The 27153-nt window shown below is 53.7% G+C and overlaps 2 protein-coding genes and 1 long non-coding RNA gene across 3 annotated transcripts; 1 reads left to right on the plus strand and 2 right to left on the minus strand.

Annotated features, from left to right (window-relative positions):
- Nucleotides 1-1980: 1980 nt before the first annotated feature.
- On the plus strand, nucleotides 1981-6271 carry Tob1 (transducer of ERBB2, 1). Its single transcript, XM_004859742.4, has 2 exons — nucleotides 1981-2142; nucleotides 4293-6271. The coding sequence occupies exon 2, from the start codon at nucleotides 4456-4458 to the stop codon at nucleotides 5509-5511; it is 1056 nt and encodes a 351-aa protein (XP_004859799.1). The 5' UTR covers nucleotides 1981-2142; nucleotides 4293-4455; the 3' UTR covers nucleotides 5512-6271.
- LOC147821022 (uncharacterized) lies at nucleotides 4469-13765 on the minus strand. The gene is made up of 2 exons (XR_015447828.1): nucleotides 13580-13765; nucleotides 4469-12605 (listed from the first exon to the last, which is right to left on the minus strand). It is a non-coding gene; the product is annotated as an uncharacterized LOC147821022 (long non-coding RNA).
- Nucleotides 13766-20008: 6243 nt separating this feature from the next.
- On the minus strand, nucleotides 20009-26130 carry Wfikkn2 (WAP, follistatin/kazal, immunoglobulin, kunitz and netrin domain containing 2). The gene is made up of 2 exons (XM_004859741.4): nucleotides 24934-26130; nucleotides 20009-22604 (listed from the first exon to the last, which is right to left on the minus strand). Exons 1-2 carry the CDS (start codon nucleotides 25129-25131, stop codon nucleotides 21084-21086), a joined length of 1719 nt encoding a protein of 572 aa, XP_004859798.1. The 5' UTR covers nucleotides 25132-26130; the 3' UTR covers nucleotides 20009-21083.
- Between the last annotated feature and the right edge of the window lie 1023 nt (nucleotides 26131-27153).

Genomic DNA, 27153 nt, shown 5'->3' on the forward strand with positions numbered 1-27153 from the left:
TTTAAAATAATTCATGTTTATTACAAATAGAATGTTCATTATAGAACACCAAAACCTCAGTACAAATAATTTATAAAATATTTCGATGCAAATGAAGGGATCTTTTCATTTAAAATGCTCATATTTTCACAATTCAATCCTACTTTCTGTCTGCAACTAAAAAAAAAAAAAGAGAAACCCAAGTACTAAAAATAAACCGGAATTTAAAGTCACTGAGTAAAACTCCTATGTTCTTTAAAAAAAAAAAGACTGCCCGAGCATTACGAATCTGTACAATAAACACGAAATCGGTCACTTGACCATGCCCACCCTCAGCCCCTCCACGGATCCATGCCCCCTACCCTCTCCCACACTTTTTTAGAAATATCCTTTCTGAATGTAGTTTTCTTTAGCAGGGAAGGCGACAGGGCCCGGGTCTCAGGACTCGAGACTCGGTCGGGGCAAGGAGGCGACCTCCTGATTTTGCGTCCTCGGGGCTGAGGCGAGATCTACAAGGCCTGCCCTGACCCCGACCCCCACCGCGCGCTGAGCTGCAGTCGAAGCAGCTCGGGGCAGGTTAAGTACCAGGCCTCCGCGTCAGGAGGGGAGGCGGCGCCCAGCCGGTGTTTTTCCAGGAAGCGCTCCTGGAGAGCCGAGGACCGGGACGGGGAAGGGGAGGCCTGCGACGGCCACTCCATTCATCGCCCCGCCCCGGACTTCTCCCCTGTTGCCAGCCCAAAGTTTGACGTCCGTCTCCAGGATACCAGGCAACCAATCCCGTGGCCGCCAGGGGACTGGCGCGACCAATCAGACGCCGTTGCTACCTGTGAGTAATATTTTTAGCCGTAACCGACGCCCGATTCCACTCCCACTGTAGCTCCGGGTGTTTGCGTCGCAGGTTGGGGGAAAGGCACAGAGTTACCCGTCCCCTCGGAGTCCCTCCTTTCCCCACTCCCCAGGTACCCGCACGTCGCGCAGCCCCGAATTCTCTTACACCCGCACCCCAGGAAGGCTCTGTGTCACAGAGAGCCCTGAAATGCAAGCACGCAGGCCTCTGGAGACGCGCGCGCGCATGTGCCATCGCGTCATCGAGGCCCGAGCTGCGACTTGTGAATACAATGTGATGCTTCGGTCTCCGAGCTGCCGTCGGTGGCGGGGAGGCAGTTAAACTGTCACCTGGCGGGAGGTGGGCGAGGCGGCCTCCCTTCCCCGCCGGGCCCGCAGCTGCCCCCGGCTGGCGGCGGTTGACCTCGGCCCTGCGGGGAGTCACATTCGGTGAGCCGGGCGCACGAGTCCGGGTCACAGTCCGCCCTTCACTGCACTTCCCCGGGGCGGGCCAGAGACCGGCTTGGTAGCTCGTCCACGAGTGGGCTTTTCCTGGGCCACGTCTCGGGTCGGGCATGTTTTGTCGCCTTTCCCGTCCCGCTCGGGGCCTTGGCCTCTCCGCCCAGTTCCCCCCCGCCCCCGCCGCCGCTCTGCCACCCGCTCTGCTCCCCTCCCCCTGTCTCCCCGGCGCTCTCCACCCAGAAGGGTCAGGTTCCGCCTCTCCCCTCCGTCCCACTGTCACGTCTGTCCTCCAACCCCTTTCCAAATCTTCTAATCCCGCCCACAGTCCCTCCAAACCGTGGAATTATTGGCCATCTCGGAGCACTGGGGTGTGATCTGTTCCATCCAGCTCGGCACCGCCTGGCAAGACGTGGGCAGGCGGGACTTGGCCAATGGCGTCGAGGGGCGGGCCGGCGCAGGCCCTGGGTGTGGAGCTGGGAGGGCGGGGAAAGGTTTCGCAGTCCCGAGCTGTGTGACGCGAGCGGGAGCGCGCACCCCCACGGAGAGGGAGGGGGGAAACAGGGAGGAGACTATAAAAGGAGAGGCGGGGCGCGCGCCGCAGCAGAAGGAGTGAAGCTCTGGCCCGGCGCAGTAGCACGCGGTACGGGGACGCTGGGCCGGGCACCCGGCTGTGTGAAGAAGTGAGCGCGCTCGCCTGACCCCGTCCCCGCCGCCCGAGCCAGCGCTCCCGAGGCCCGCCCAGGCCCCGTTCGCGTTCGCGTCCCCGTCCCCGTCCCCGTCCGCTGCGGCGGCGGCGTCACGCACTCGGCCACCCGGCCGCCCTAACCCTCCACGCCCTCGCCCCCGCCCCCGCCGGCCGCGGCCCAGAAGCAGCCCGTAAGTACCGCGGGGCGGCGGGCACGGAGCGGGCGCGGGCTCCCAGGACCAGGAGGGCAGGCGGGAGGGGCTGCAGTGTCGTCGAGCACGGGGCCTCAGGCACTCGGGCGTCGCGGCACCCGGGACCCGAGGGCTGGATCGATCGTCCCGGGCCGCGGCGAGTGCCAGGAGCTGGGGGTTGGGGCGCCGGGGCGGAGCGGCGGGCTCCCGCAGGGCGCTGGAGTCCGAGCGCCCGATGGCCGCCGGGCCCGAAAATGGTGGCGGGGGACCGGTTCCCGGGGCTCTGGCTGGGTCCCAGGAGGGGGCGGGGAGCGGCAGGTCGGGTTACAGGGGTGGGGTGGGGGGTGACCGGGCTGCGGCCAGCGCCAGACCTGCACGGTGCCCGGTGCCCTCGTTCCCGTGCCGGCTCCGCGGGGGAGCGAGCTCGCACTCCTCCTCCTCCTCCACCACCTCCTCCTCCTCCTCCTCCTCCTCCTCCTCCTCCTCCTCCACCACCTCCTCCTCCTCCTCCACCTCCTCCTCTTCCTCCTCTTCCTCTTCCTCCTCCTCCTCCACCTCCTCCTCCTCCTCCTCCTCCTCCTCCTCCTCCTCCTCCTCCTCCTCCTCCTCCTCCTCCTCCTCCTCCTCCTCCTCCTCTCATTGCCGCCGTAGCTCTCGGGCTCCCAGCACTGTGAGCAGAAATCTAATGAGAGCCAACTGGCTGTTTATGTAATTCCTCACTCCCCTGTCTTAAGGCGTTGCTTGCAAACCACCTTCCCCCCCAGCCTACAACCCGCTCGGCTGCACCTTCAGCAACCTCGCTCCTTCGGCCGCCTTGTCCGGCCCTTGGGCTTTCGGCTTTGGAAAGTGTTTGTAGTTTTGGGAGCAGCCAGGGTTCTTTCCCTTTGTCACCGCCAATATGGAAAATGGAACGGACGGATTTGCACCAACTTTTTTTTTTTTTTAAATGCCCTTTTCAATCAACCTCAGTGTACAGATCTCCTTAGTAAATGCCTTCTGTTCGCCCTTGGTCTTTTCGTATCCCCGCCCAGTGCTGATCTAGCAAACGTTTAAAGGTCGACCTTACCCTGTGTGCCTCTGCCCCTCCACTGTTCTCTTATCTGGAGAGGGAGGGAGGTGACTTTTAAAATCCGACTAAAACTGAGCAGTCCTGCCCTTTACACAGAGAAATCAATAAGTGTTGCTTTTGTGACAAGAGGTATTTAAGATTTGGAAAAACACTCTGAGAGAAAGAGAAGCCCAGGACCACATTGTGTGTCCTTAGTTTGATAGGGTAGAGTATAGAATAATTGGTTCCTAATTTCAGTCCCTCTTTTTTTTTTTTTTTTTCTGATACTGGGGATCGAACCCGGGATCTTGAGCTTTGGAGGCAGGCGGCAGAACCACGGAGTTAAATCCCCTGCCCAGGTTCCTAATTTCATTCACTGCACCGATGGTTTGTTTAGAATTTAGTACCTATAATTTTTAGCATCATGGAGTTTGGAAATTAAAATTATTTTCCTAACTTGTCAAGTTTCTGAATCTTTAATGTATGTCTATCTTGTAAACAAGATAGATCCAGAAGGAACTAAAATACAGGACTTGCTTCTACATTGATGACTAGCAATAAAAATCATGCTGAACTTCCAAAAATGGGGTATATAGCCGTGGGCTTGCCCAGTAGTTTCCAGTAAATATTCTTTTTTTTTTTTCTTTTTTGGTACCGGGGATCGAACTCTCCAGTAAATATTCTTGTGAAAGTTAAGGGAGGAGGGCCGGGGATTTAGCTCAGTGGTTTCGCGGCCTGCTACGCGAGCGCAAGGACCCGAGTTGGATCCCCGGTACCAAAAAAAGAATAATTTAAAAAAAGAAAGTTGAGGGAGGAAAATAATCCATATTCCAGAGATGCACAGAATTCTGCACAGAAACACAGTACATAATGAGGATTAAACAATAGTTTTACCTGTAATGTATATTTTCCCATGAAATTTTGAACTTTAATAAATAAGTTTTTGATTGTATATGTCTGTATTTTGTACTGATTTTATTTATAGGCTCTCTGCCCTACTAGACATTTTCAAAAGTGCAATTAAGGGGAAAAAAAAGGTTATGGGATTTACATTACATTTGTCTTATTTGGACATCTTTGCTTTTGTTTTGTTTTCTTAAAGGAGCAAGACCTCTCAAAGTGAAGGATTATCTACTCATACCAGCACTTTGGATGAAAATCTGTTTCTTTGCCACAGACTGAACATTTCTTACTGTTTTTTGTTTTTGTGTGTGTGTGTGTGTGTGGAGGAGTTGAAACAAACCTAACTTTGTGGCATAGCAGCTATGCAGCTTGAAATCCAAGTAGCACTAAATTTTATTATTTCCTATTTGTATAATAAGCTTCCTAGGAGACGTGTCAACATTTTTGGTGAAGAGCTTGAAAGACTTCTTAAGAAGAAATATGAAGGGCACTGGTACCCCGAAAAGCCATACAAAGGATCAGGGTTTCGATGCATCCATGTAGGGGAGAAGGTGGACCCGGTCATCGAGCAGGCATCCAAGGAGAGTGGCTTGGACATCGACGATGTGCGTGGCAATCTGCCCCAGGACCTGAGCATCTGGATCGACCCGTTTGAGGTTTCCTACCAGATCGGCGAGAAGGGACCGGTGAAAGTGCTGTATGTGGACGACAGTAATGAAACCGGATGTGAGCTGGATAAGGAGATCAAAAACAGCTTCAACCCGGAGGCGCAGGTTTTCATGCCCATAAGTGATCCAGCCTCCTCCGGGTCCAGCTCCCCGTCGCCGCCCTTCGGTCACTCTGCTGCCGTGAGCCCCACCTTCATGCCCCGCTCCACCCAGCCTTTAACCTTCACTACTGCCACTTTCGCTGCCACCAAGTTCGGCTCCACCAAAATGAAGAACAGCGGCCGGAGCAACAAGGTGGCCCGTACTTCTCCCATCAACCTGGGCCTGACCGTGAGCGACCTCCTGAAGCAGAAAGCCATCTCGTCCTCCATGCACTCTGTGTACGGGCTGAGCCTGGGGACCCCGCAGCAGCCCCAATCCCAGCACCAGCAGCAGCAGCAGCAGCCGCCACCGTCCCAGGCACCGCCACCGCCACCGCCCCCGCAGCAGCAGCAGCAGAAAACCTCTGCGCTCTCTCCCAATGCCAAGGAATTTATCTTCCCCACTATGCAGGGTCAAGGTAGCAGTGCCAGTGGGATGTTCCCAGGTGACAGCCCCTGTAACCTCAGTCCTCTCCAGTACAGCAATGCCTTTGACGTGTTTGCGGCCTATGGAGGCCTCAACGAGAAGTCTTTTGTAGATGGCTTGAATTTTAGCTTAAATAACATGCAGTATTCTAACCAGCAATTCCAGCCGGTCATGGCGAACTAAAAAGAAAACGAGAATCGTATCATCTGAGTTGAGTTGCACAGGCCCAAGGGGGATTTTTTTTTTTTTTGAAACCTCCTTGAGATTTTTTCTTTTAAGCTTATAGTAAGGATACGTTCAGGCTTGGTTACAAAAATAAAACATGCGTCATTTTTCATTTGCCAACCAAGCACAAAGTTATTTTATACTGACTGTATATTTTAAAGTATCCGCTCAGATATGGCCTCTTACAGTATTTAAGATATAGCGAGGACATGGCTGATTTTTTTTTTTATGAAAAATTGGCACTAATAAGTGGGTTTATGGTCTTTTCTAATTGTATAATTTAATTTAGTACAAAGTTTGTAAAATATCAGAGGATATATATATTGTTTCTACGACATGGATTGCATTTATATCTTTTTACTACAGTGATCTGTGACAGCAGCAGCTTCATGTTGTATTTTTTTTACTGAAATTGTAAAATATCCATCTTAAAGACATCAACTATTCTCAAAATTGTGTACAGGATATTCCTTTAGTGGTGGAATTAAAAATGTACGAATATTTGCTTTTTCAAAAAAAATGTATTTTCTGTTAAAGGTTTAAAGATTTTTGCTATATATTATGGAAGAAAATGTAATCGTAAATATTAATTTTGTACCTATATTGTGCAATACTTGAAAAAAACGGTATGAAAGTATTTTGAGTCAGTGTCTTACATGTTAAGAGGGACTGAAATAGTTTATATTAAGTTTGTATTAAAATTCTTTAAAATTCAAAATGCCTGTTGCATGGTCTTTGATGTTAAGAAAGTTGTAAGGCTGGAAATGTGTTGTGAAGCTAACGAAGAAAGATCTTACTCGTTGAGTCACAAGGGAATGGTGGAAAGGCCTCTGAGTACATTAGGTAGTGGTTTGCTGCAAAAAAAGTGCCACCAAAACCATGCTGCTGGCCAACCCTTGGAACAACTTTGGGTTTTGGTTTTTTGAGACAGGTTCTCGAACTCTCAGTGATCTTCCTGCCTCAGCCTCCTGAGTGCTGGGGTTACAGGCAGTTCCACTACTCCTAGCCTGTTCATTGTGGCAATGAGAATTGAACTCAGGCTTCATAGCCAGGACAGGTTTATTTTTAATAACCCTCATCAGCCAGGGTGTCTGCCTTTCCATGACAGAGATGGTATGCTGAGCCTATTATTATATAGCAGATTTATTTTGTTTGTTTTTTTGGTTTTGTACCGGGGATCAAACTTGGGACCTTGCACTTTCGAGGCAGGCAGCGGAACCAGTGAGCTAAATCCCTGGCCCCCCAAAGTTTTAAATGTCATGCTGATGTCTAGAGTGCCAAGGAATACGAAATTCGCTTGTAGTCAGGATTTTCTTGAAATGTACACGGAGAGACCATGGGATCACTTTTCTTTCATGTGAGATGAATAGCTCAAAACTTGGTCAGACAAATCAGCAGACTTACCTTAAAAGAAAAGATTTGGATCTGTTTACTACCTTCACACAGTTCAGTTCACACCTAGAGAATTTGTGGCCAGAATCTGTTCACATTTGGACAGGTTGCTAAATGTTACTATTTGTGCTCATTTTTTCAGCAAAACGTTTTTTTGCAAGTGGTATCCAACCCTGCTGGGTGAGGGTTCTTTTTTTTTGTTTTTGTTTTTGTACTGGGTCTTGCTATGTAACCTAGGCTGGCCTTGAATTTGAGGCAATCCACCTGCCTCAGCCTCCCGAGTGTGCGCCTGGCTGGTTTGAGGTCTCAATGATTAGTTTCTGGCTTTGTGTCATATTGTAGGGTCTTGCTGAGGATGGTGTTTTATAAAACTATAATGAATTAAAAGAACACCTTTAAATCATTTTACTGTTCAAACGTCCACAGAGACAGACTTAACGCTGCATTGGTGAGAAAACTATCTTAAACTGGAAATGAGAAACAACTCTACTTTCATTGTAAGAATCCAGTGCTCTGTGGATTTCCAGTGAAATAAATCTGGTGTCCAATGTGTGGATACCAGTCTACAAAAGCCTTTTGTCCCTTAGCCATGCAGCGTAGAGCAATGAGAAGTTTGAAGGAAATAAGCCCTGGGAATAACAGAGCCAGGCTGTTCAGTCGGCTCCATGGTGAGGCTTTGTCCCTCAGCGGACAGAATGAGGCTAGGAAGAAGCATGGGGACGCCGAGGGGACAGCAGGCCGGCTCACCAGTCTGGGCAGCTCTTAGGGCAACCAGGAAGAGCTCAGCCCCACACTCGGCAAAGTCATTGTAGGAAAACAAGGTGGAGAAAGGCTGGCGGGGCCAGCGTCCTTTTTGTGAGAACCAGAGAAAGGCAACCGGACAGTCCTCAGCAGAACCTGTAACAGGCGAACGCTGACCCACATTCTGACTTTAGATACAGACCTCTCCGTGCAGGTTCGAGGTCGGGAAGTCGCAGGGTCACCATGGTGCACGCATGTTATGTTAGCGTGGCTCAAGAGAAGCACTAACACACACTCTATCTTGATTGTTTTCATGAAAACTGTTAGTCAGAGCTTGATGTCCTTGAGGACTTTTTTTTTTTTACTAGAGAATGAACAAAGGCCCTGTTTTCTATGAGCCTTTCTGCTCATTAGAAATGGAAAAAATTTTTAAAGTGCCTTTGTCTGTCACATGGTAGAAGAGCTCACATCTGAATCCCAAGTCTTTCTCCCCATGGGCCGTCGCTTGTGGCCTCTTCTTGAAGCCTGCTTGGTGACAGTTTGAGGAGCCTTGAAGACACCTGAGACCCTGTCCTCATGTCCAACACATGCCCCACGGGTTCCATAGCTCCCAAACTGCAGCCATCAGTGGAACATATTTTACTGATAACAAATCACTGTGATTAGTTAACATAGCTTTGGAAGGGGAAACTAAAGGAGCTTAAAATGCTTTTCAAATATGTGTTGTTATTTAATCCCATTCACATATAGATATCTTAAGTATTAGCATCTTAGTTGAGAGATGTAACAAGAGTTCAGGACTTACGTTATTTTAAAATAAGTCACTGGCCCAGCATGGTGGCGTACACCTGAAATCCTAGGACTCAAGAGGCTGAGCCAGGAAAAACAGCAAGAGTTCAAGGCCAGCCTGGGCTACATAGTGAGTTCAAGGCCAGCCTGGGCTACATAGTGAAACCCTGTCTCAAAAAAAACAGGGCCGGGAATGTAGCTCAGCAGCACAGCGCCTACCTGGCAAGCGAGAGGCCCTCGGTTCAATTCACAGTACCAAAAAACAAAAACAAAAGTCACTGAAACATAAGGAAAGTAAAGTGTGTCTTCTTTTTTTTTTTTGGTACTGGGGATCGAACTCGGGTCCTTGTGCTTTTGCAGCAGGCGGCGAAACCACTGAGCTAAATCCCTGGCCCATGTCTTTTTTTTATTAGCATTAAGCTAATGAAGTAAAATGATCGGAGAGCTTCCTCCACACTCTTTCCCTACACAGACAAGGAGGGCCTGCAGGCATGGTCCACCCAATGTACAGTTCAGGACCTGCTGCAGATACTAAAAGCTAGGGATGCTCAAGTCCCTAACATTAAAAAGGCCTAGTATTTGCCTGCATTCAACCTATGTGCATCCTCTCCTGAACTTAAATTAATTTCTAGATTATTTATAATACCTAACAACGTAAATGACATGTAAATAGCTCTTAGACTATAATTTTTTAGGGAATAATGGCAAAAACCTTTTTTTCAAATATTTTCTACCCGTGGTGATTTGAATTCATGGGTGCAGAATTGGCAGATAGAAGGGCGGCTGTCCATCCTGGTCTGGCAGGATGTGTTCAGCTCCAGTGCGTGAACAGTTGAGAGGGAAACAGCCTTATTAAAGGCAAGTATGTGAAAGTGTCCTTGCTGAATAAAATCCAGTACAATGGTTAGTAAGCCAACTAGTAGAAGTTTAATCAGTCTAGCCCAGGAGCTCACTTGGGATCAGAGTTCTTGAGGGTTTTTTGAGACCAGATCTTGCCATGCAGTTCAGGCTGGCCTTGAACTCACTATGTAGCCCAGGCTGGCTAGGATCCCAGGTGTGCTCCACCAAGCCCAGCCAAGTCCTTTGGTTTTCTGTAGTATACTAGGAAGGTACTACTTTCTTGTCTGGAAGATCTAGGCTCAATATCTTTGTGCACGCAATTGGAAAATTAGGACACACATGTTTGTTGAAGCCATTTTTTATCTTGTAAATGATTTATTTAACAAATACTCATATACCATTATGTGGCAAGCACTGTTCTAAGCAAATTTATGGACCAGAGAGGGATGGAGGTTGGAGGAGTGGAGAGGGGACTGAGGTACAAAAGGCTTAATACACCCAAGACCTCATGGCTAATAAGTGGCAGATATGGGATTCCAACTCACATAGCTGCTTCAGCATTCCCTGTCCTAAGCCCTATACTTTGTTCCCCTCTGATCTGTTAGTATTCTGATTTGAAGCTGGGGAATAAATCCATTTTTGATCTATTAGCCACATCCCTTGTACAATTCTACAGAAGCGTAATGAGAAGGGTCTAGTGGAAGGCTGTTATATTACCCACATGTATTGGTCAGTTTTGCACTACTGTAACAAAATGCCCGGGGCAATTAACTTATAAGAAAAAAAGGTCTATTAACCTCCCATTGCTTAGGCCTCTGGTGTGGGCACCAGCTGGCCATCGTGGGGATGCCTGTTGGTGAAACTGCTCAAACCATGAACCAGGGAGAAAAGAGAGACAGGACCCGGGAATCTCATAATCCCCTAGGCCCCTCCCACAGGCCCACCTCTTAAAGGCGCACAGACCTCCCAACAGGGCTGCCTGCACATGAACTCAGGGGGAGTTCCAAGTCACAGCACCATGCACAGGAGTCAGGGTATTTGGAGAGAGATACTTTATATTTCCATTGGCCATAAACTATAATCATAGGCTATCTAGAAATGTTTTTAGAAATCATTAAGTTATATCAATGCTCTAATTTTGTTGATTCTCTTAATTCAGTCTCATAATTACTTTTCTTATTTTAGAAGTACTGGGTGATTCCTGGGCCTAAATATTGTAGATGTAGTGCTAAGGATACAGCTCAGCATGCATGAAGGCCTGGGTTAGATCTCCAGTACTGAAAAAAAAATAACACTTCATTTTAGAAGCATAACCTATGCTGGATGTCCTTTTCTTGTTTTGGTAGCAGCATTGGGGATTGAACCCAGGACCTGAGCTACATCTCCAGCTTTATTATTATTATTATTATTATTTTATTTTATTTTATTTTTTTTTGAGACAGATTCTTGGTAAATCTCTTAGTTGCCCAGGCTGGGGTGAAATTTGCAATCTTCCTGCCTCAGCCTTCCTGCCCAGAGTGCTAGGATTACAGGTGTGTACCACCAGGCTCAGCTAATTTATATTTAAACTGCACAATAAACAAAGAAGCCCACTTTGAAAAATGCCCCAAGCGGGGATTTAGCTCAGTGGTTTTGCCGCCTGCCTCACAAGCACAAGGTCCTGAGTTTGATCCCTGGTACCAAAAAAAAAGCCCCAAAACAATTTCTATAGTTTATGTATGAATTAATATGTGACATTGCCTAGGATTTATATTTTTATATTTACATTTTTAGGTTAGTCAGACTTTGATTGGATTAAATACTATTGAACCCTTAGGTGGGCTTTTGGAAGTTTAGACTGTACCATCAGTCTTGTTATTAATGAAACTTGACTTGTAAATAGTAAATATCTATCCATTTCTCAATATTTGAGATATATAAGATTTTATATTTTAGAAGACTTGCTATACATGTTAGAATTTTGAGACTATCTCACAGTTCCTCAAGTTTAGAAGAAAACATGAAAACAGGAGGCAGACCATGCCTGGAAGCTATTTGTTTGTTCTTTTGAGACAGGGTCTTGCTATATAGCCCAGGCTGGCTTCAAACTCAAGGTGATCCTCCTGCTTCAGCCTCCCAAGTGCTAAGATTATAGGATTATATCTGGAGGCTATTTGAAATTTTATGTCTAATTCCTTGATTAATCAACCACATTAAGCTGCTTGGCACGGATGGACCCGTTTACTCACCCATTTACCCAGTGGGTACTGTGAAGTCAATATAATTCCTGAGGAGGATGAGAACCAGTCTCTCCCAGTTAGAGTGGTCGGTGATAGAACACAGGTCCTGAGAGGATTATAGAATTTAAAGCAATGAAGTCCAGAATTTTGGCCATGTTTGCTGCCCTATGAAATCAGAAAAGTGAAGAACAGCCAGGCCTTGTGGCGCATTCCTGTGCCCCAAGCACTGGAGAGGCTGAGACAGGAGGATCACTGTGAGTTGGAGGCCAGCCCGGACTACATAGTGAGACTGTCTCAAAAAAACAAAAATTAAAATTGAAAATAAAATAAAAGAAAGTGCCGTGCTGTTGGGAAAAGCAGCGCAGACACTGTTTCTACCAGGCTGGCCCAGGAATGGGAGGAGTTAGTGTCGCTCAAGCAGACAGCGGTGCAGGGCTCCCACATTTTCATGCAGGTAGAAAAGAGGGGGAGGGGCCAGGGATTTACCTGAGTGGTTCCATCGCCCGCCTCTCAAGGATCCAAGTTTGATCCCCAGTCCAGAAGAAAGAAAGAGAGAGACAGAGAGAGAGAGAAGAAGAAAAGAGGAGGAGGTTTACGCTGCAGAAGGGAAAAACATTGAGCACTGGGAAGAAAAAACACATTCTGCCTGGCGTCGTGAGTACTTACTTCACTGACAAAATATGACCAGTGTGCGGAACACAGAACAGGTGTCAAATATTTTTAGACAAGCCCTGGCATATCCTGCAGGTTGCATCCCTTCTGTCTGCATGCCTCCAGCGTTGCAGAAATAATAGTGGAAAAACCACATTGACAAAACGAGCTAGGCGGTGCTGTTGTGTTTTGGTGATGCTGAATGTTCAAGTCAGCAGCAGCTCCCTCTGCAGCCGCTGGGTCGCGGCTATTTTTAAACCCTGACTCTCCCCACGCCCTTCAGCGGCTCTGGATGACTCCTCTCCCTGCCTCAGCACGGTTGAGAAAACTGGAAAATGTGGTGCCATCGACCCTTTTGGACGGTGAAGCTGGGTGGTGGGTTCTCCACAGCCAGACTGGCTTCGAGTAGTGTCACACTTCCTGTGGGTCAGAAAGAAAGTGTGTGGCTTCAGGCTAGCCAGGTTTCTAGCAAATGGGGACACAGGGATGATTCTGGATGCTGACACAGGGAATACTGCCAGTGTCACAGCAATATGGCTTAAGAAATGGAATCACAGTAGTGTACACTATCAGGAGGCTGAGGCAGGAGGATCACCAAGAGTTCGAAGCCACCCTAGGCTACATAGTGAATTCAAGGTCAGTCTGAACAACAGAGCAAGATCCTGTCTCAAAAAAAAACCAAAGGAATCATAGGACCATACAACTATCCTTTGTTTGTTTATTTACTTATTTGAGACAAGGTCTTGTTAGGTAGTTCAGGCTGGCCTCAAACTCATGGCAATCCTCCTGCCTCAGCTTCCCTAGTGCTGGGATTACAGGCATAACTTGGGGTAACTTAGAAACAAAGGTATTTTGAAAGGAGGCCCTTTTTTATATTTTGGTACCGGGGATTGAACTCAGGACCTTGCACTTTCGAGGTGGGCGAAGCGCCACTGAGCTACATCCCTGGCCTTAGGAAAGAGATTTATTATCTGAACCACAAAAGTCCAAAGTTCCTTTGTAAAAGGAATAGAGAGGTAGAGGTAAAAATTGGTCTCCTAGGAGTACCTGCCAGGCAAAAGGGGTTGGGACCTGGGTGTGGTGGCACACACCTGTGTTCTCAGCTCTAGGGTGGCTGAGGCAGGAGGATCGCCATGGTTTTGGAATCAGCTTCTGCATCCACTGCCCTACCACTCACCGGGGAGATCAGTTTCCCTTGGAGGAGGCTTTGAGATCCAGGACAAGTATCCGGCCCAGGCTTACTGTAATTTCCTGTTTGCTTCTACTTGAAGGATGGTGATTCTGACACTGGAGGGAGTGTCCCAGACACTCAGAACAATAACAGACTCAGAACAATAATAATGGAAACACCTGTGTCACATTTGCACGTGCTAGATATTACTCTAAATACTTACGCTTTTTTGTTGTTGGTTTTTTGAGACGGGGTTTACTATGTAGCCCAGGCTGGCCTCGAACTCGAGACGATTCTCCTGCCTCAGCCTCCCAAGACCTGGGATGACAGCCGTGCGTCACCACGCCCGGCTTCAGTTTCCATTCTCGTCCCTAAATTTCTTCTCAAAACACGGAGAGATGGGGTTAAACACCCACGGGGTCGTCCACTCAGCACTGCGAGTGCCTCCTGGGTTGGCACCCACCGGTGAGGTATCTACACGCTCGGGAGCTCTCAAGGAGCTAGGGCCTGGCACAAGATGGCACACCAGCCCAGAGCCGATGCACGGAAAGACCCAGAAGCCGGGAGCAAAGCCGGAAGAGACGTCGGTCCCGGAGCAGCTGCCTTCAACCTGGATGCGTTAGCTCCTTCCCGCTGGGCAGCGATCGCCGTGGAGGGCAGGCGGGCTAGACCTTCCGTGTTTACGGAGCGAGGTGGCCGGCCGAGCGCAGGTGAGGAGGAGGGAGGTTGGGTAAGAGGGGTGGATCTGCGCGCTCTCTCGGCTCGAAGCGCCCCCTAGGGGCCAGCGCCTTGGCTCTCCCACCTTCGGTGACAAAGGCAAGGTCGGCCCTGCGGAGAAGGCAGGCGCACTGGTGTGAACTGCGGCCGCCCGGGTCCCCCAGCCCGCCCCGGCGCGGGCCACGCACGCGTCTTCGCGGAGCTCAACGCTTTGCCCCCCACTTTGGCGGCCCGGGCCTGGAAGGGGTTCCCGGGTGAGCGTGGGTCTGAGGACGAGGCTGGCTGAGGGTGGGGGGGTCCGGAAAGCAGGCACACCGGAAATTCCCCCCCAAGCCGGCCGGCGCGCCCACGCTACCCGGGGCCTGCAGAGCCCAGAGCGCCGACCCAGCCTCGCTAGCGGCTGAGAGCTGAGGCCGAGAGTGTACACCGGCGAGGGAGGCCTCGGAGAGCCCCGGTCACCTCACTCCTCCGACGCTGCACCAGATCAAGGGCGGCTCAGGGCCAGACCCTGACTCGACTCCCAAAAGCCCTCCCAGCTACCCTTGAGTAGCCGTCCCTTGGTACTTAACCGATTTGGACTTGGGTTTCCTATGTGTAAAGGAGGACTGAGAAATTCTACTCTTTGGTTTGTGTTTTTTTGTTTTTGTTTTTTTTGAGACAGGGTCTTGGTATGTAGGGCCGGCTGGCCTCAAACTCAAGCGAACCTCCTGCCTCAGCCTCTTTGAGTGCTGAGACTACAGTTATGCACCACTGCGCCCTGAGAAAAATACAACCTATTTGGGTTGGTGTGATAAGTATAAGAGACATGCAAAGTATGAAGCATAATCCCTTTCCCCACACAGAATGAGGAGGAGGTCGGCTGGCTTTGAATATGCCTTTTTAAGCGAGTCCTAGGAATTCAGACTTCCTGGTTGATTATCAGGAAGAACAGAGGAAGCAAAAATGAAAGAAGAAGCTTTTTTTTTTTTTTTTGAGACAGGGTCTCCCTATGTAGCCCAGGCTGGCCTCGAATTCAACCCTTCTGCCTCAGCCTCCTAGGGTTACTAGCATTTCCATCCACTTCTGGCTTCCATTCTCAACTACTCTTAAATCTATGGGGGAGGGGGTGTCGGGAATGGTGGCGCACTTGTGTAATCCCAGCATTAGGGGAGCTGAGGCAGGAGGATTGCTGCAAGTTTGAAGCTAGCCTGGCCTACACAGTAAGTTCAAATCCAGCCTGGACTGCATAGTGAAACCCTGTGTCACAAAACCAAAAACAAAAAAAAAATTGTGGTGGTAGATATTCTCCCCGTGGTTAAGAGCCCCACCTAGGTTTGTTTCCGGCTCGGCTGGGACCTCGGGCAAATTATCCCACCCCTCCCCCCAAGCCTGTTTCCTCTTGTCTGAAATGAGGAAAATATTAAACACACTTCACAGGCTTGTAAATATTTAATGAGACAATGCATGTCAAGCGTGTATTAAGTGCTGTTAGCTCTTAAAATGGAGATTATCAGCAGAGCATGGTGGGACACAACTGAAATCCCAGAACTCTGGGAGGCTGAGGCAGGAAGAACCCAAGTTTGAGGCCAGCCTGGGCAACTTTAATAATTTTGGAAGACTCTGTCTCAAAATTGTAAAAAAAGTAAAAATGGCTGGGGATGTAGCTCAGTGTGGAGCCGTGAGTCCAATCCTTAGTACCATACGTACTCACACATGAAGGGAAATTACCAGCTCTACCACCTGGTAGCTAATTGGTGACAGGTGCTCGAGTCCTAGGGCTGCCGTCTGTGTCTCATTTCTATATACTGCCTTCTCCTCCTGTTAGGTCACAGCACGAAATTACCGGTTGTAATGAGCATGGGATCATCCTCTCCGTTGTCAGCAACCCTAGGGCCAAGGAGGAGGTCCCCCCTTATTCTGCCACCCCCTTGGTGTATGGGGGGGGGCCCTTGGTCCAAGGAGGCTCAGACCTGGGGCTGGGAATGAAGGGAGGAGGAAGCTCTTCGAGCCACCAGGAGGTCCCCACAGTCCCCATCTGTAGCCAACACTGTTCTCTGCTTGCTGGGCCACCAGCCCCGGTGCGTGTGTGCATGTGTGCACGTGTATGTGGGCACGGATTCATTTGTCTATCTTTTCAGGAACTCTGGGAAGCTGAGGAAGACCATCAAGAGCTCTCCTTGAAGGCCTGTGTAGCCTCTGGGAGAAAAGATGGGGGATTTTGAGACTGGGATCGGGGCTGGCGACAATGGCTGTAGTGAAAGAGCCCACAGTTCTGGTGGCAATAGGGCCACAGGAGAGACGCCAGCAAGTCACTAAAAACAGGAAGTCCCTGGAGTCCTTGGCAGGGCAGGAGCTGAGGTGAAGGCCACTAGAGATGGTCCCTGACCTGGCACGAGCCCTCTGCCAAAGAGAACAAGAATACTGTGCAGGGCCGGGGATTTAGCATAGTGCCACCGAGCCTGCCTTGCAAGCATAAGGTCCTGAGTTCGATCCCTGGTACCACAAAAAAAATATTTTTTTTAAGTAAAATAAATAAAGAATACTTGGTAACATGACTGTATGACAGATGTTTCTGTGATGATGGAAGGATTTATTTATTTATGTACTGAGTCAGGGTCTTGCTGTATAGCCCAGGCTGGCCTGGAACTCACAGCGATCCTCCTGCCTCAGTGAGTACTCCTCCTGAGTACTGGGATGACAGTTCTCAACAAAAGTGGAGGTCATCTGCCTTGCAAGTGGAAGGTCCTGAGTTTGACCCCCGGTGGCAGAAAAAAAAGGGGGGGCTATGGTGGATAATACTGAAGATGGGATTTCTTCCTCCACGAAATGTGTATGGCTTGCATCGTTCATTCATTCAACAAATACCTTTTTTTTTTCCTCTATTGGGGATCGAACTCAGGACCTTTAGCTTGTGAAGGAGGTGGCGGAACCACTGAGCTAAACCCCTGGCCCTTCCACAAATACTTCTTGAACACCCTGGATGGCCATATCTCACACTAGTGCACAAAGCACCTATTGTCTTGGCTTACCTGAAGGCTGTAATTTAGGGCGGGATCTACTCAATGGTGAAATGGCAGAATAGTATCCAGTTTACAAGGGCCCTGGGTCAGAGATTGGCACCTGCCTTGCAAGGCAAGGTCCTGAGTTCCATTCCCAGCACCAAAAAAAAAAAGGGGGGGGCCCCTTGGGCCAGGGGCTGTAGCTCAGGGGCAGTGTCTGCCTGAGGCACGAGGTCCTGAGTTTGATTCCTGGTACTAAAAAAAAGTCATGAAAGCTGAGTGTGGTGGCACACACCTGTAATCCCAGCTACTCTGGAGGCTGAGACAGGAGAATTGCAAATTCAAGGCCAAACTGATCCTGCTTCAAAATAAAATTTAAAAAGATCTGGGGCTGTAGCTTAGTGGTACAACACTGGGCTAGCATGTGTGAGCCCTGGGTTCCAGCCCCTGTACTGCAAAGAAAAAGAAAGCCATGAGGATTAGACTGGAGAACATCCTGGAGGTGCCCCGCGCGCAATCAGACAGCAATCAGATGGGTCTGTCACCATCTCAGCAGGGCCCTGGCAGTCCTCGAACACCTGGAAAGGGCAGACGACACCCAAGTGCCCACCTCCTCCTTTCTGAGACTCCAGGAACGCCTGGGCTGGGCCCTGCCCCTGCCGCCGTGTGGGCCTAGCATGGCCAATGTCCTGGAGCCAGGGTTGTAGGTCCCGGGTGAATCTGGGACCTGAACACAGAGACTCCCGCCTGACCTCGACCGGAGAAGTGTGAATGTCCCCGGGGGAGGCAGGCAGGAGGGCGGGCAGGAGCCCTGTCCACCCGGCTGCCCTCCCCTCCGCTCTGTGCCAGCTTTGGGCTTGCCCTTCCTTCCCTTGACACAGCCCAGATGCGAGTGACCTCAGGGCGCATTCCAGAATGAGGGCACAGCCCAGAATAGGGCCTGAGCCAGAGCCCTGCCACCGTCAAAGCCGCATTAATCACACGCTCCCCTGGGCAGGGGAGGCAGAGGAGGAGGAGCCAGGAGGTGGGGCTGGAAAGGCAGTGGAGCCCCGGAGAACCCCGCCGGGCCCGCTGTCCACCCACGCGGTCCAACCTCCCACAGCCCGCAAACCCCTCCTCGGCAACTGTTGGGATCTGGATCACAGCGAGCTCGAGGGGAGATGTGGAAAAGAGGCCCCAAGGCCTGGGCCGCGGAGGTTTCCCCAAGGAGCCGAAGCTCAGAGATGAGCATGCAGCAGCCTGATATCTCGCTCAGGAATCTAGGCTGAGGCTGTGCGCGCATGCGCCTGACAGAAATATGGGTCACGTGGCCAGGAGTAAACAGCCCCGGGGTTGGGGTGCACTGTCAGCTGACTGCGGGTATCTAGGTCCCCGCCTGATGCGGCTCCATGCTGCCCAGCCTGGAGCAGGTGTGGATGCATGTGTGTGTGTGTCACACTGAGCCAAACAGCACAGCAGGGGCATTAGGAGTCTTTGCTCTGCTCCTTAGAAGCTGTGGCCCTGGCCTGTCCCTTGCCCCTAGCCTTAGGTGTCCCACCTACAAAGTAGCTTTGTGCCTCCTGCAGTTGCCACAGGGATGGCATCCAGTGTCTGTCACGCAGCACCTGGGATGTACTGTAAGGGGACAGGCGGACGGAGGACACTGCCACAGGCTGTGAATTGCTGTCCTTTCCCTGGCCAGGTCCCTCTGGTTCCTGCTGTCTGGCCCCACTGTCTAGGGGGTGATATCAGACTCTGAAACAGCTGGCCGGACGATGGAGCCAAGTGTCCCAGGAGGCTGGGGACCAGGGGAGGGCGAGGGTGGAGAGGTCCAGCCGCCCAGCCCAGAGGCCTTGACTGGCTGGAGACAGTGAGGCTGGAATAGGCCGGGTGGGGAGAGGTGAGCCCAGGAGAAGGACCGGAGGGGCGGCAGGACCCAGGGGACACAAGAAGAGGAGGGACCTCGTGTCACGGGTGGACAGGGAGGCTGTGGGCCTTGGCCTTGGTGAAGAGGCCTTGGGCTTGCTGTGTCCTGGGCCAGGCTGGAGCCGGATGCCCCAGACTGAGGGAGGCTCCTGCTGCCAGCCCCTGAAGTGGCACCTGTTCAGCCTAGGGTGACACAGGAAAGACTAAGCGTGGGTTCAAGAAAGGAAAACTAAATGCCAGAAATGATGATTGGTTCTCAGCCACTTGTACCCTAGGTGCCCATATTTTCTGAGCCCCAAATCAACCCGAGGCCAGGAGGACAGGGAGGCATCAGGCATTGGGGCTGCTACAGGCAGCCACTCAGGGCCAAGCTGTGTTTCCCGGGGTTCCTAAGTCTCTGTAAAGTGCTTTACAGGTGAGACCTAGACCCACAGAGACGCTTCTCAAAAAACGAAACAAAACAAACAAAAATCTTGCAGTGGGCCTCCTGCTTCAGCCTCCCGAGTGCTGGGATGACAGGCACAGGCCACCACGCCCAGCTCCTTGCCTGCTCCTTTGGGCAGTGCCCCAGGGGACCTAGGCAGAGGTGTCCCTTGTGAGGGACACAGGAGGTGTGAGTGTGGCAGACACCATTCCAGGGCTGGGCACCGAATGACCCCGAGAGGCCAAAGGCACTGCTGCCACACTCTGGACGGCTGTCTCCATGCCCTGCAAGTCACAGCTGGGCCGGGCGCACCCTGGAGTCACAGCTGCCAGGTGCTCTGCCTGCCCACTCCGTCTCCCTTCTCATGCCTCTGAACAGGGCACAGGACGCTATCAGTGGCTGCGGGGACAGGGTCCTCATGCAGAGGGACCCTGAGGTGACCTGGATTTCAGCCTCACCCTCCCTGGCTCAATGGCTCAGGGGGTGGGACATCCGCAGGATGAGGGGGGCGGGGGGGGCATATTCAGTCCCATTGGCCAGACTTTCCTGAAAGGTCACCTGAGCGAATGACACCAACACTACTCCTCCCTCGCCCCACTTCAGCCCCAATGAATCACCGGAGGAGCAGTTGATGCTATGAGCTTTTAATTAGCAGCTTCCTCCCTACACTGAGGAAGCCTGGGGACATGGGGACGCCCCGCCACGGCCTTCCTGAGCTCTGGGGGGCTGGACTGGGAACGGGCAGAGGAGGGAGCTGGGGGGCAGATACAGAGCTGACAGCGGGGTTCCCAGGTCCTCTGTCGAGGGGTAGGGCAGCGGGGCCCACGCAGGGGTCCGGAAACGCACAAAAGGAGGCACCGGGGGCTGTTCGCCCCTTCCCAGCCCGCGGGGCTCCTCCTACTCTCCAGCCAGGTCCCTGCGGGCGCCTCGGCGGCCACCAGAGGGGGACAGCGAGCAGCATTCCTCTCCTTCCCAGCCACCTCGCCGCTGACTCCTCCATTACCTCCTCCTGGCCGGCCCTTCCTCCCTTCGCCCCTCTGGCACCGATTCGGATCCTGGGCCTCTGTCGGCCTCGGCCTTACTACGCAAGCCCATGCCCCACCAGGCGGAAACGCTTGGCAGCAGGCAGTGCCAGCACGGGTCTGCGGGGGCCCGGGGGTCAGGGCTGTGCGGGTGGGCGTGAGGCACCGGGCCGTGACAGCTTTCTGGTGTCCTCCCGGGCACCCAGCGAGCGTTCACAGACGTCCGCCGCCTCCGCTCGTGTGCCAGGTTGATGGTGCCTCTAGCTTCCCACTGCCCACGACCCTCCACACGGTGGGCCCTGCTCGTGGTGGCTGGGAGGTTTGTGGGGCACGTGTAACCCCTGTGTCCCCTCTGCAAGCCAAGTCTCTCAACTAGCTACCTGCCAGCCGCTCTTGAGCCCAGGCTGGGGAGCCGGGGAATTGATGGCCTGGTCATCAGGAATAACCCTCAGGTGTCTAGTGACTTCTCCTTTGTCCCCCTCAGCTAAGAAAGAAACACGGACCCCTTACTGACCCCAAAGACTAGAGATGGCTCTCAGCACCCCCTTCGGTGGCTTTCCCCTGCCCCGTGGACTGGCGGGCCCGTGGCCTGTGACTGTCTCCTCTGATCTTGCCCGGTTTGTGGCCTGAGGGGCCAGGCCAAGGGGTGGGAAGCTGAGGAGGGCTGGGCGGGTGGTGGCTTCAGTGCAGGCCTGGGAACTCCTTGAGGACGTCACAGGTCTTCTTGTGCAAGACCTCACGGAGCTTCCTGACCCGCCGGGCGCTCGACACGCCCACGAAGCTGTCAGGCCGCAGCATGGCCATGCCACCCTCCACCTGCCCCATGATGATGAGCGGTGCCTCGCCCACCGTCACGTTGGGGCACGGGCAGGCCCAGTCGACCTGCAGCATGGTGACCTCCAGTGGCTCCCGGCCAAGGAACTTGAGGCCCATCTTCTCGTCCTTGAGGACCTCGTCCACGGTCACCAGGGCGCGGCCTGTGTCGGCCTCCTCCGTCAGCTCGGAGACCCGGCCCAGGATGACGAAGTCACTGCGGCAGAAGCTGGTCACGAGCTTCTGCCTCGGCTTGCAGGCTGGACAGTGCTGGTTGCCCCGGGGGAAGGGGCAGGACTCCTCGCAGGCCTCGCGGGTCTCGAAGTTGTTGCCATTGCCCTCACAGCCCCCGTACACGAAGGACTGGCACTGGGCCGTCTGGCTGTTGTAGGCCCAGCGTGGCGAGTAGGCCTTGCAGGGCCCCTGCAGGGCTGGGAGGCTGCACACGGCCAGAGGCCCTCGCATGCAGGCCAGCACGCACGCCTCGTAGGTCTCGAAGTGGTTCAGGTTGCGGTGGCAGTGGCCAAAGGTGAAGGTGAGGCAGTTGTTGGCCTGGGCATCGAAGTGCCAGCGGGTCTGCTCCTCGCCGCAGTCCTCGCTGTCGGGGGGCTTCAGGCACTCAGCCGCCGGGAACGCTGTGCCGTTGGGGCTGCTCTGGGAGGGGGTCTCTGCCAGGCCCCCCCTGACCACCGACAGCGGGAAGTCAGCACGCAGGACCCCGGCGGCATTGCGGGCCGTGCAGGTGTAGATGCCGGAGTCCTGGGGCCGCGCGTTGTAGATGACCAGCTGCGCGATGTTAGTGACCACCACGTTGCCGCGCACGTGGTTGGGCCGCATGATCACGTTCTCCCGGTCCTCCAGCTGCTTCTCCCAGGTGATCTCAGGCCGTGGCCGGCCTGCCACGTCGCACAGGAAGCTCACCGTCTCACCCACAGTCACCGACTGGTGTGCCGGGTGGTGGATCAGGGCGGGCGCTGCCAGGTCCTGCCCGGGGGTCTCTGGGGAGGCCGTGGTGGGGTGCACTGTGGTCTCGGGGGGCGGCGGGCTGGTATTGGGCCAGGTGAAGTGGTAGCGACAGGTGACGACGGCCAGCGTGATGCCTTTGGAGCAGGCCTCGGCGTCCATGTAGCAGCGGTTGTAGTATGTGAGGCCGTCGGAGGCGCAGGTGAAGCTGGGCTCCTTCTCACAGCGCTCTTTGCACTTGCACACGGGCTGCCCATCCCAGATGTCGCACTCCGAGCCCTGCTGCAGGCACATGAAGTGGTCGCATGTGGCCTCCTTGGGCATGCCCACCGGGCCCTTCTTGCCCCGCACATCCATGTAGCGAGCCGCCACGCAGCTCCGGGTCCCGCACACGTTGGGGCAGCACTTCTCGTAGGACTCACACTCCTGAAAGAGCCGTGGGGAGAGAGAGGGCTCTGAACATGGGGAGCGAGGAAGGAACAGCAACCCGCCCCGCCCCTGGGCTGGCAGGGAGGGGACCTGAATATCAAGCAGAGAAGACCCTTTTCTACGAACCCTGACACCTGTCCACTACTGTGTCATCACTTAAAGTGGGACAAGCATTTTACAGGTGGTGATATTGAGCCACAGAGAGGTTGAGTAACTTGCTTAGGTCGTATGGCTACACAGACCTCTAAGAGGGAATTTTTGCTTTTGTTTTTTGAGAAAGGGTCTTGCTATGTAGCCCAGGCTGGCCTCAAACTCACAGCGATCCTCCTGCCTCAGCTTCCAGAGTGCTAGGGTTACAGGCATGCGCCACCACGCCTGGCTCTAAGAGGGGATGTTTTCTTAGCACCAGTGTACAGACTAGAATATGGAGCAACAGAGGGGTGACACCCGTACCACAGAGGCAGGGTGTGGCAGAAAAGGACATCAGGTTCCCAGAAGGGGTTCTGAAACCCTATGGTGTGCTTGGCCCAGTGAGATCCAGGCTTGCAGAGAGAGGCTGCCCCTGTGTCTTTTCTCCATCACCTGAAGAGGTCACCTCTGGGACAGTTGTCACCCACACCTCTCCTCCCCTCAGGGAAACCGGTGACAACAGGACCCATCAGGCCGGACACGCTGGAACTCCTGTCCCCCACCAAACCCCGGTGCCCAGCTCTGTGAGGGACATTTCAGGGAGAAAGCAACAAGCAAAACATCCCCTTGTGTGGCAAAGGTCAGCAAGTTCTCCCTCCGGGCCTCGCCAGGCCATAATCCCCTCTGATTTCTGTGGAGCCCCGTAAGGCATTAGCTTAATTCTTCAAAATTAGCAGTATGCTCCTGGGGCCGACACAAACACGGATTTCACGTGGTGTTTTCGACAATAACACGCCGTGCCCGCTGGGGAGGCGGGTAGCTCATAATCCTCTACCAGGTAGTAACTCTGCGAATTGCTCACCGCACCGTGGGGCCGGCCTCTTGTCCTTCCGACTTTTATTTAGCCTCTTTGACATTCCACATCAGCTAAGGGGAAAATCGCCCCGCCCGGGCGTGCGGAGCTGCCTGCCTCACTTGTTTACTGTTCTCCCCCTTTGGGCTCAGAATGGGGACTTTGTTTTGCAGCTTTTGGTTGGCATCAGCTTTGAGGCCACCCCAGGGGAGGCTTTGAGACGGGTATGGGCCCTGCTCCGAGCTGGGGACTAAGGCAGGGGACCCATGGGGTTGAGGAGGGCAGCCTGAGGCTCACCCTACTCCCTCACTGCTGTGGCCAGGATGCTCCCTGGGGATCCTTAGAGGATTCTGCTTACAGGACCTTGATGTGCCCACAGGCGACGTGTGTGCCCTTGGCCCACACAGCTGCCTTCTCCCCAAGAGACATGGCACCAGCCAGAGTCCAATTTTCCTCAAGTCTGCCCTCATCTTTCAGGCCAGTCTGTGTCAGTGAAACAGGCTTCCCACAAACAGACCCACAGCCCACGGGGGCAGCCACTGGCCTTCCCGCTCCAATTCCCTGGCACCAGTGCTGCCCACCGGCAGCATCTGTCCTTCAAGACCTGAGAATTGTCCTCAAGGCACTGGAGGCAGAGCCGAACTCTCTGCAGCAGCCCTGTGCTGTCCTGTGGATGACCTGAGGGTCTCTTGTGTCCCCTGTGATGGCTGGGACACTGTGCCATCCTCGGAGCGGGCCACACCCAGAACAGAGTGAACAGGGATGGCCTTGGGTCACCTTAGCAGCAGGGACATGGTGCCGTGGAGCCAGCCCTGCCTGCTTCAGCATCCTGCTGAGGACTGGTGCTGGCATGCCAGCCTTCCCTCCCAAGGACACCTGCACTGTCTGGTCAGAGCAGCTCCGCCCGCCCTGCTCCTCAGCCTGGTCGCTCTCTGGGTCAGGGGCCAAACCCCAAGGAGGTGGCCGCCGGATGAAACCTTGGCATCGTCGGCAGACAGATCCAGGTCCCTGGCCCTCCTGTCCCTCATTGGCTGTGGCACGGGTCTGAGCGTCCATTCTCTCACCTGTGAGCAGGTGGCCCATGCCAGTCCATGCGATGTGCCTGGCATGAGGCTGGCTCAGAGCCACCCTGTGCCAACAGGAAGCTGGGGTCCTGCACTTCTAGTCTTGGATAAACTCGGCCACCACACGCTCTTTTTCCTGTCAGCTCTAGTGCACAGCACAGGCCTTGCTCATCTCAGGTGCACAGGGCCTGTGTCCACCACGTCGAGGAGGGCACCGGCACAGCGTCTCACCCCAGCTCCGGCCCCAGTCACACAGCTGGGGCGCTGGGGCCTCACTCACCTGGTCCGCCTCGCACTCCCGCTTGCAGGTGCTCTGCGCATCCACCCAGAGGTTGGGGTTCATGTCGTTGGGGCAGATGCCCGCGTGGGAATATCGGATGGGTGGCAGTGCCAGGCCTGTCAGGGCCACCCCAAGCAGCAGCAGCAGGAGCAGCAGCCCCCTGTGGGACCAGGATGGGTGGATCCCCAGGGCCCACATGGTCAGGTCAGTGGTGGCCGGAGACCTCCCCTGAGAGGACGCCAGGGGCTGTGACCCACTGGCACCTTCTCCTCCTCAGGCCCGACACCTGCCCTCCCAACCCACAGGTCTCCCCTCGAAGGCTGCTGCAGCGGCCAAGGCTCCTCCAAGCGCAGCCTGCTGGGCAGAGCGGCTCCAGAGGAAAGAAAGGCCTGGAGAAGGCAGCCCGGCCTCCTCGGGGTGAGGGGACCGAGCCACCGCAGGGCCCCGAGCCTGGATTTATATCCTGGGCGCGCCACCCGAGTGGGAGCCAGCTACCCTGACGCCTGTCACTGGCGGGCCGCGGCGCCTCTGTCCTGTGGCTGAGCCCAGACTTATTGCAGAAGGGGGGAAGCTGGAAGCAGTTTAGGCAGCGTATCTGGCACGGTGGGACACCTGCTTGTTTTTGACTCCGGGAGGCCTTTAACCCCTTCAAGGGCCAGAAATGGCATGTGCGTTGGGGGGGCCTGGCTGCAGGACACGCACGCTCACTTAAAGAAGGGTTTGTTTGCCTTTCCCCACCTCCTCGGGCCCAGGCCCCCTCCTCCCCGTGGCCACCTCGAAAGAACACACAATCGCTTGTTACAAGGAAGGACCTGAGCCGCCGGGGAACGTCGCCCAGCTCCATAGTACATTTGAGAGCAAATGACGTGGAAAAACAAGTTCACGGCCATTCCAGGGCGGGCCTGGGAGCTCAGGGTGTGTAAGCCGACTCCGTCTGCACCAGGTCCTCCCTCGGGGGTGTGCGCACGGCTGCGCCCTGTCTCCTCGCCCTGGACAGTCCGGATCTTCACTTCCAGCTTCCATGCATTTTCGTGATCATTCCAGAGACACACGCCAGACGTGCTCTGCTCTCCCAGCGCAGCAGCACTTGTCACATTCCTGCTCCTCCATCCAGCCCCTGAGGCTCCGGAAAGCTGCCTTGCTCAAGGCCCCCAGGCCACTGCTCAGTGAGCGCACTCTTGTTTGTATTCTTTTATATTTTCGCTGGGATTGGATACAGGAAATGGGAAGCTACATCCGCAGTACTTTTTTTTTTCCTTGAAACAAGGTTTCCAAACATTGTCCAGGCTGGCCTGGAACTTGCAGTCCTCCTGCCTCATCCTCCCCAGTAGCTGGGACTACAAGCATGCACCATGTGGCTCCAGTGAGGTCCCTCTAGGTGACAGGCACTGTGCTGGTCTTGTGTTGCTTCCTCCAGCGCGGGGAGGAAGTTCGTAGCAGAAGAGCACAAGCAACTGAGCCAGGGGCGCAGCAAGCGATGATGGTGGCACAGTCGCTAACAGAATAGTGCCGGCTTCATGTCATCCTCACGGCGATACTGCCTCCACTTTAGATTTGAGCCCCTGTCCTGTGTCACATAGCTCTGTGACCCTACCGTGAACGCAGGAAGCGGGGATACCCGTTGCTGGGGGCGGCAGGCTCCTTTGAAAACCACCCTTCTCCAGACATCTGCCAGAACCGCCGAGGTGCAGCCCCAAGTCTGGTTTTTATAGAACAGACCAGACGTTTTTGAAAATCGGGGGGTGTTTCTGTGGAGGGGCTGGGAAGAGAGCCAGATGCTGCCAGGGGCCGGAGGACGATTTCCCTCCCATTTGGCAGGAAAGGGCCTCTCTCCAGGAAAGGCTGAGGAGCAGCCAGCGGGCTGTGTTTGTGTTGGCCACTCCGTGTTGGGACTGTGGTGGGACAGAGGCCTGGGAGACAGACCCCCTCCCCGAGCTTTTCTGGTTTTTTGAGACAGGGTCTTGCTATTCGGCCCAGGCTGCCCTCGAACTCGCAGCGATCCTCCTGGCTCAGCCTTCTGAGCGCTGGGATTCCAGGTGTGTGCCACCACGCCTGGCTGAGGCCCCTTTACAAGAACAAGTCACAAGGATTTGAGGAGCAGTGACCAAGTGCAGTGTCCGGGGATAGCAGATGGGTGGGTACCGGAGCGCAGCAGAGCCCGAAGGGGTCTCAGAATTCACAGGTGGGGAAAGTGAGGCCCTCTCTCAGTTCCACAGCTCT

The sequence above is a fragment of the Heterocephalus glaber genome, unplaced genomic scaffold, assembly GCF_053883595.1.
Source record: "Heterocephalus glaber isolate CG9 unplaced genomic scaffold, H.glaber_assembly_v1.0 deba00001773, whole genome shotgun sequence".
Taxonomy (NCBI): domain Eukaryota; kingdom Metazoa; phylum Chordata; class Mammalia; order Rodentia; family Bathyergidae; genus Heterocephalus; species Heterocephalus glaber.

Excerpts from the sequence above, each read along its gene's own strand:
- Tob1 (XM_004859742.4), top strand. The coding sequence starts at position 4,456 with ATGCAGCTTGAAATCCAAGTAGCACTAAATTTTATTATTTCCTATTTG.
- Wfikkn2 (XM_004859741.4), bottom strand. The coding sequence starts at position 25,131 with ATGTGGGCCCTGGGGATCCACCCATCCTGGTCCCACAGGGGGCTGCTG. Across the intron at positions 22,605-24,933 it reads GGGAGTGCGAGGCGGACCAG|GAGTGTGAGTCCTACGAGAA; the intron begins GTGAGTGAGGCC and ends CGGCTCTTTCAG.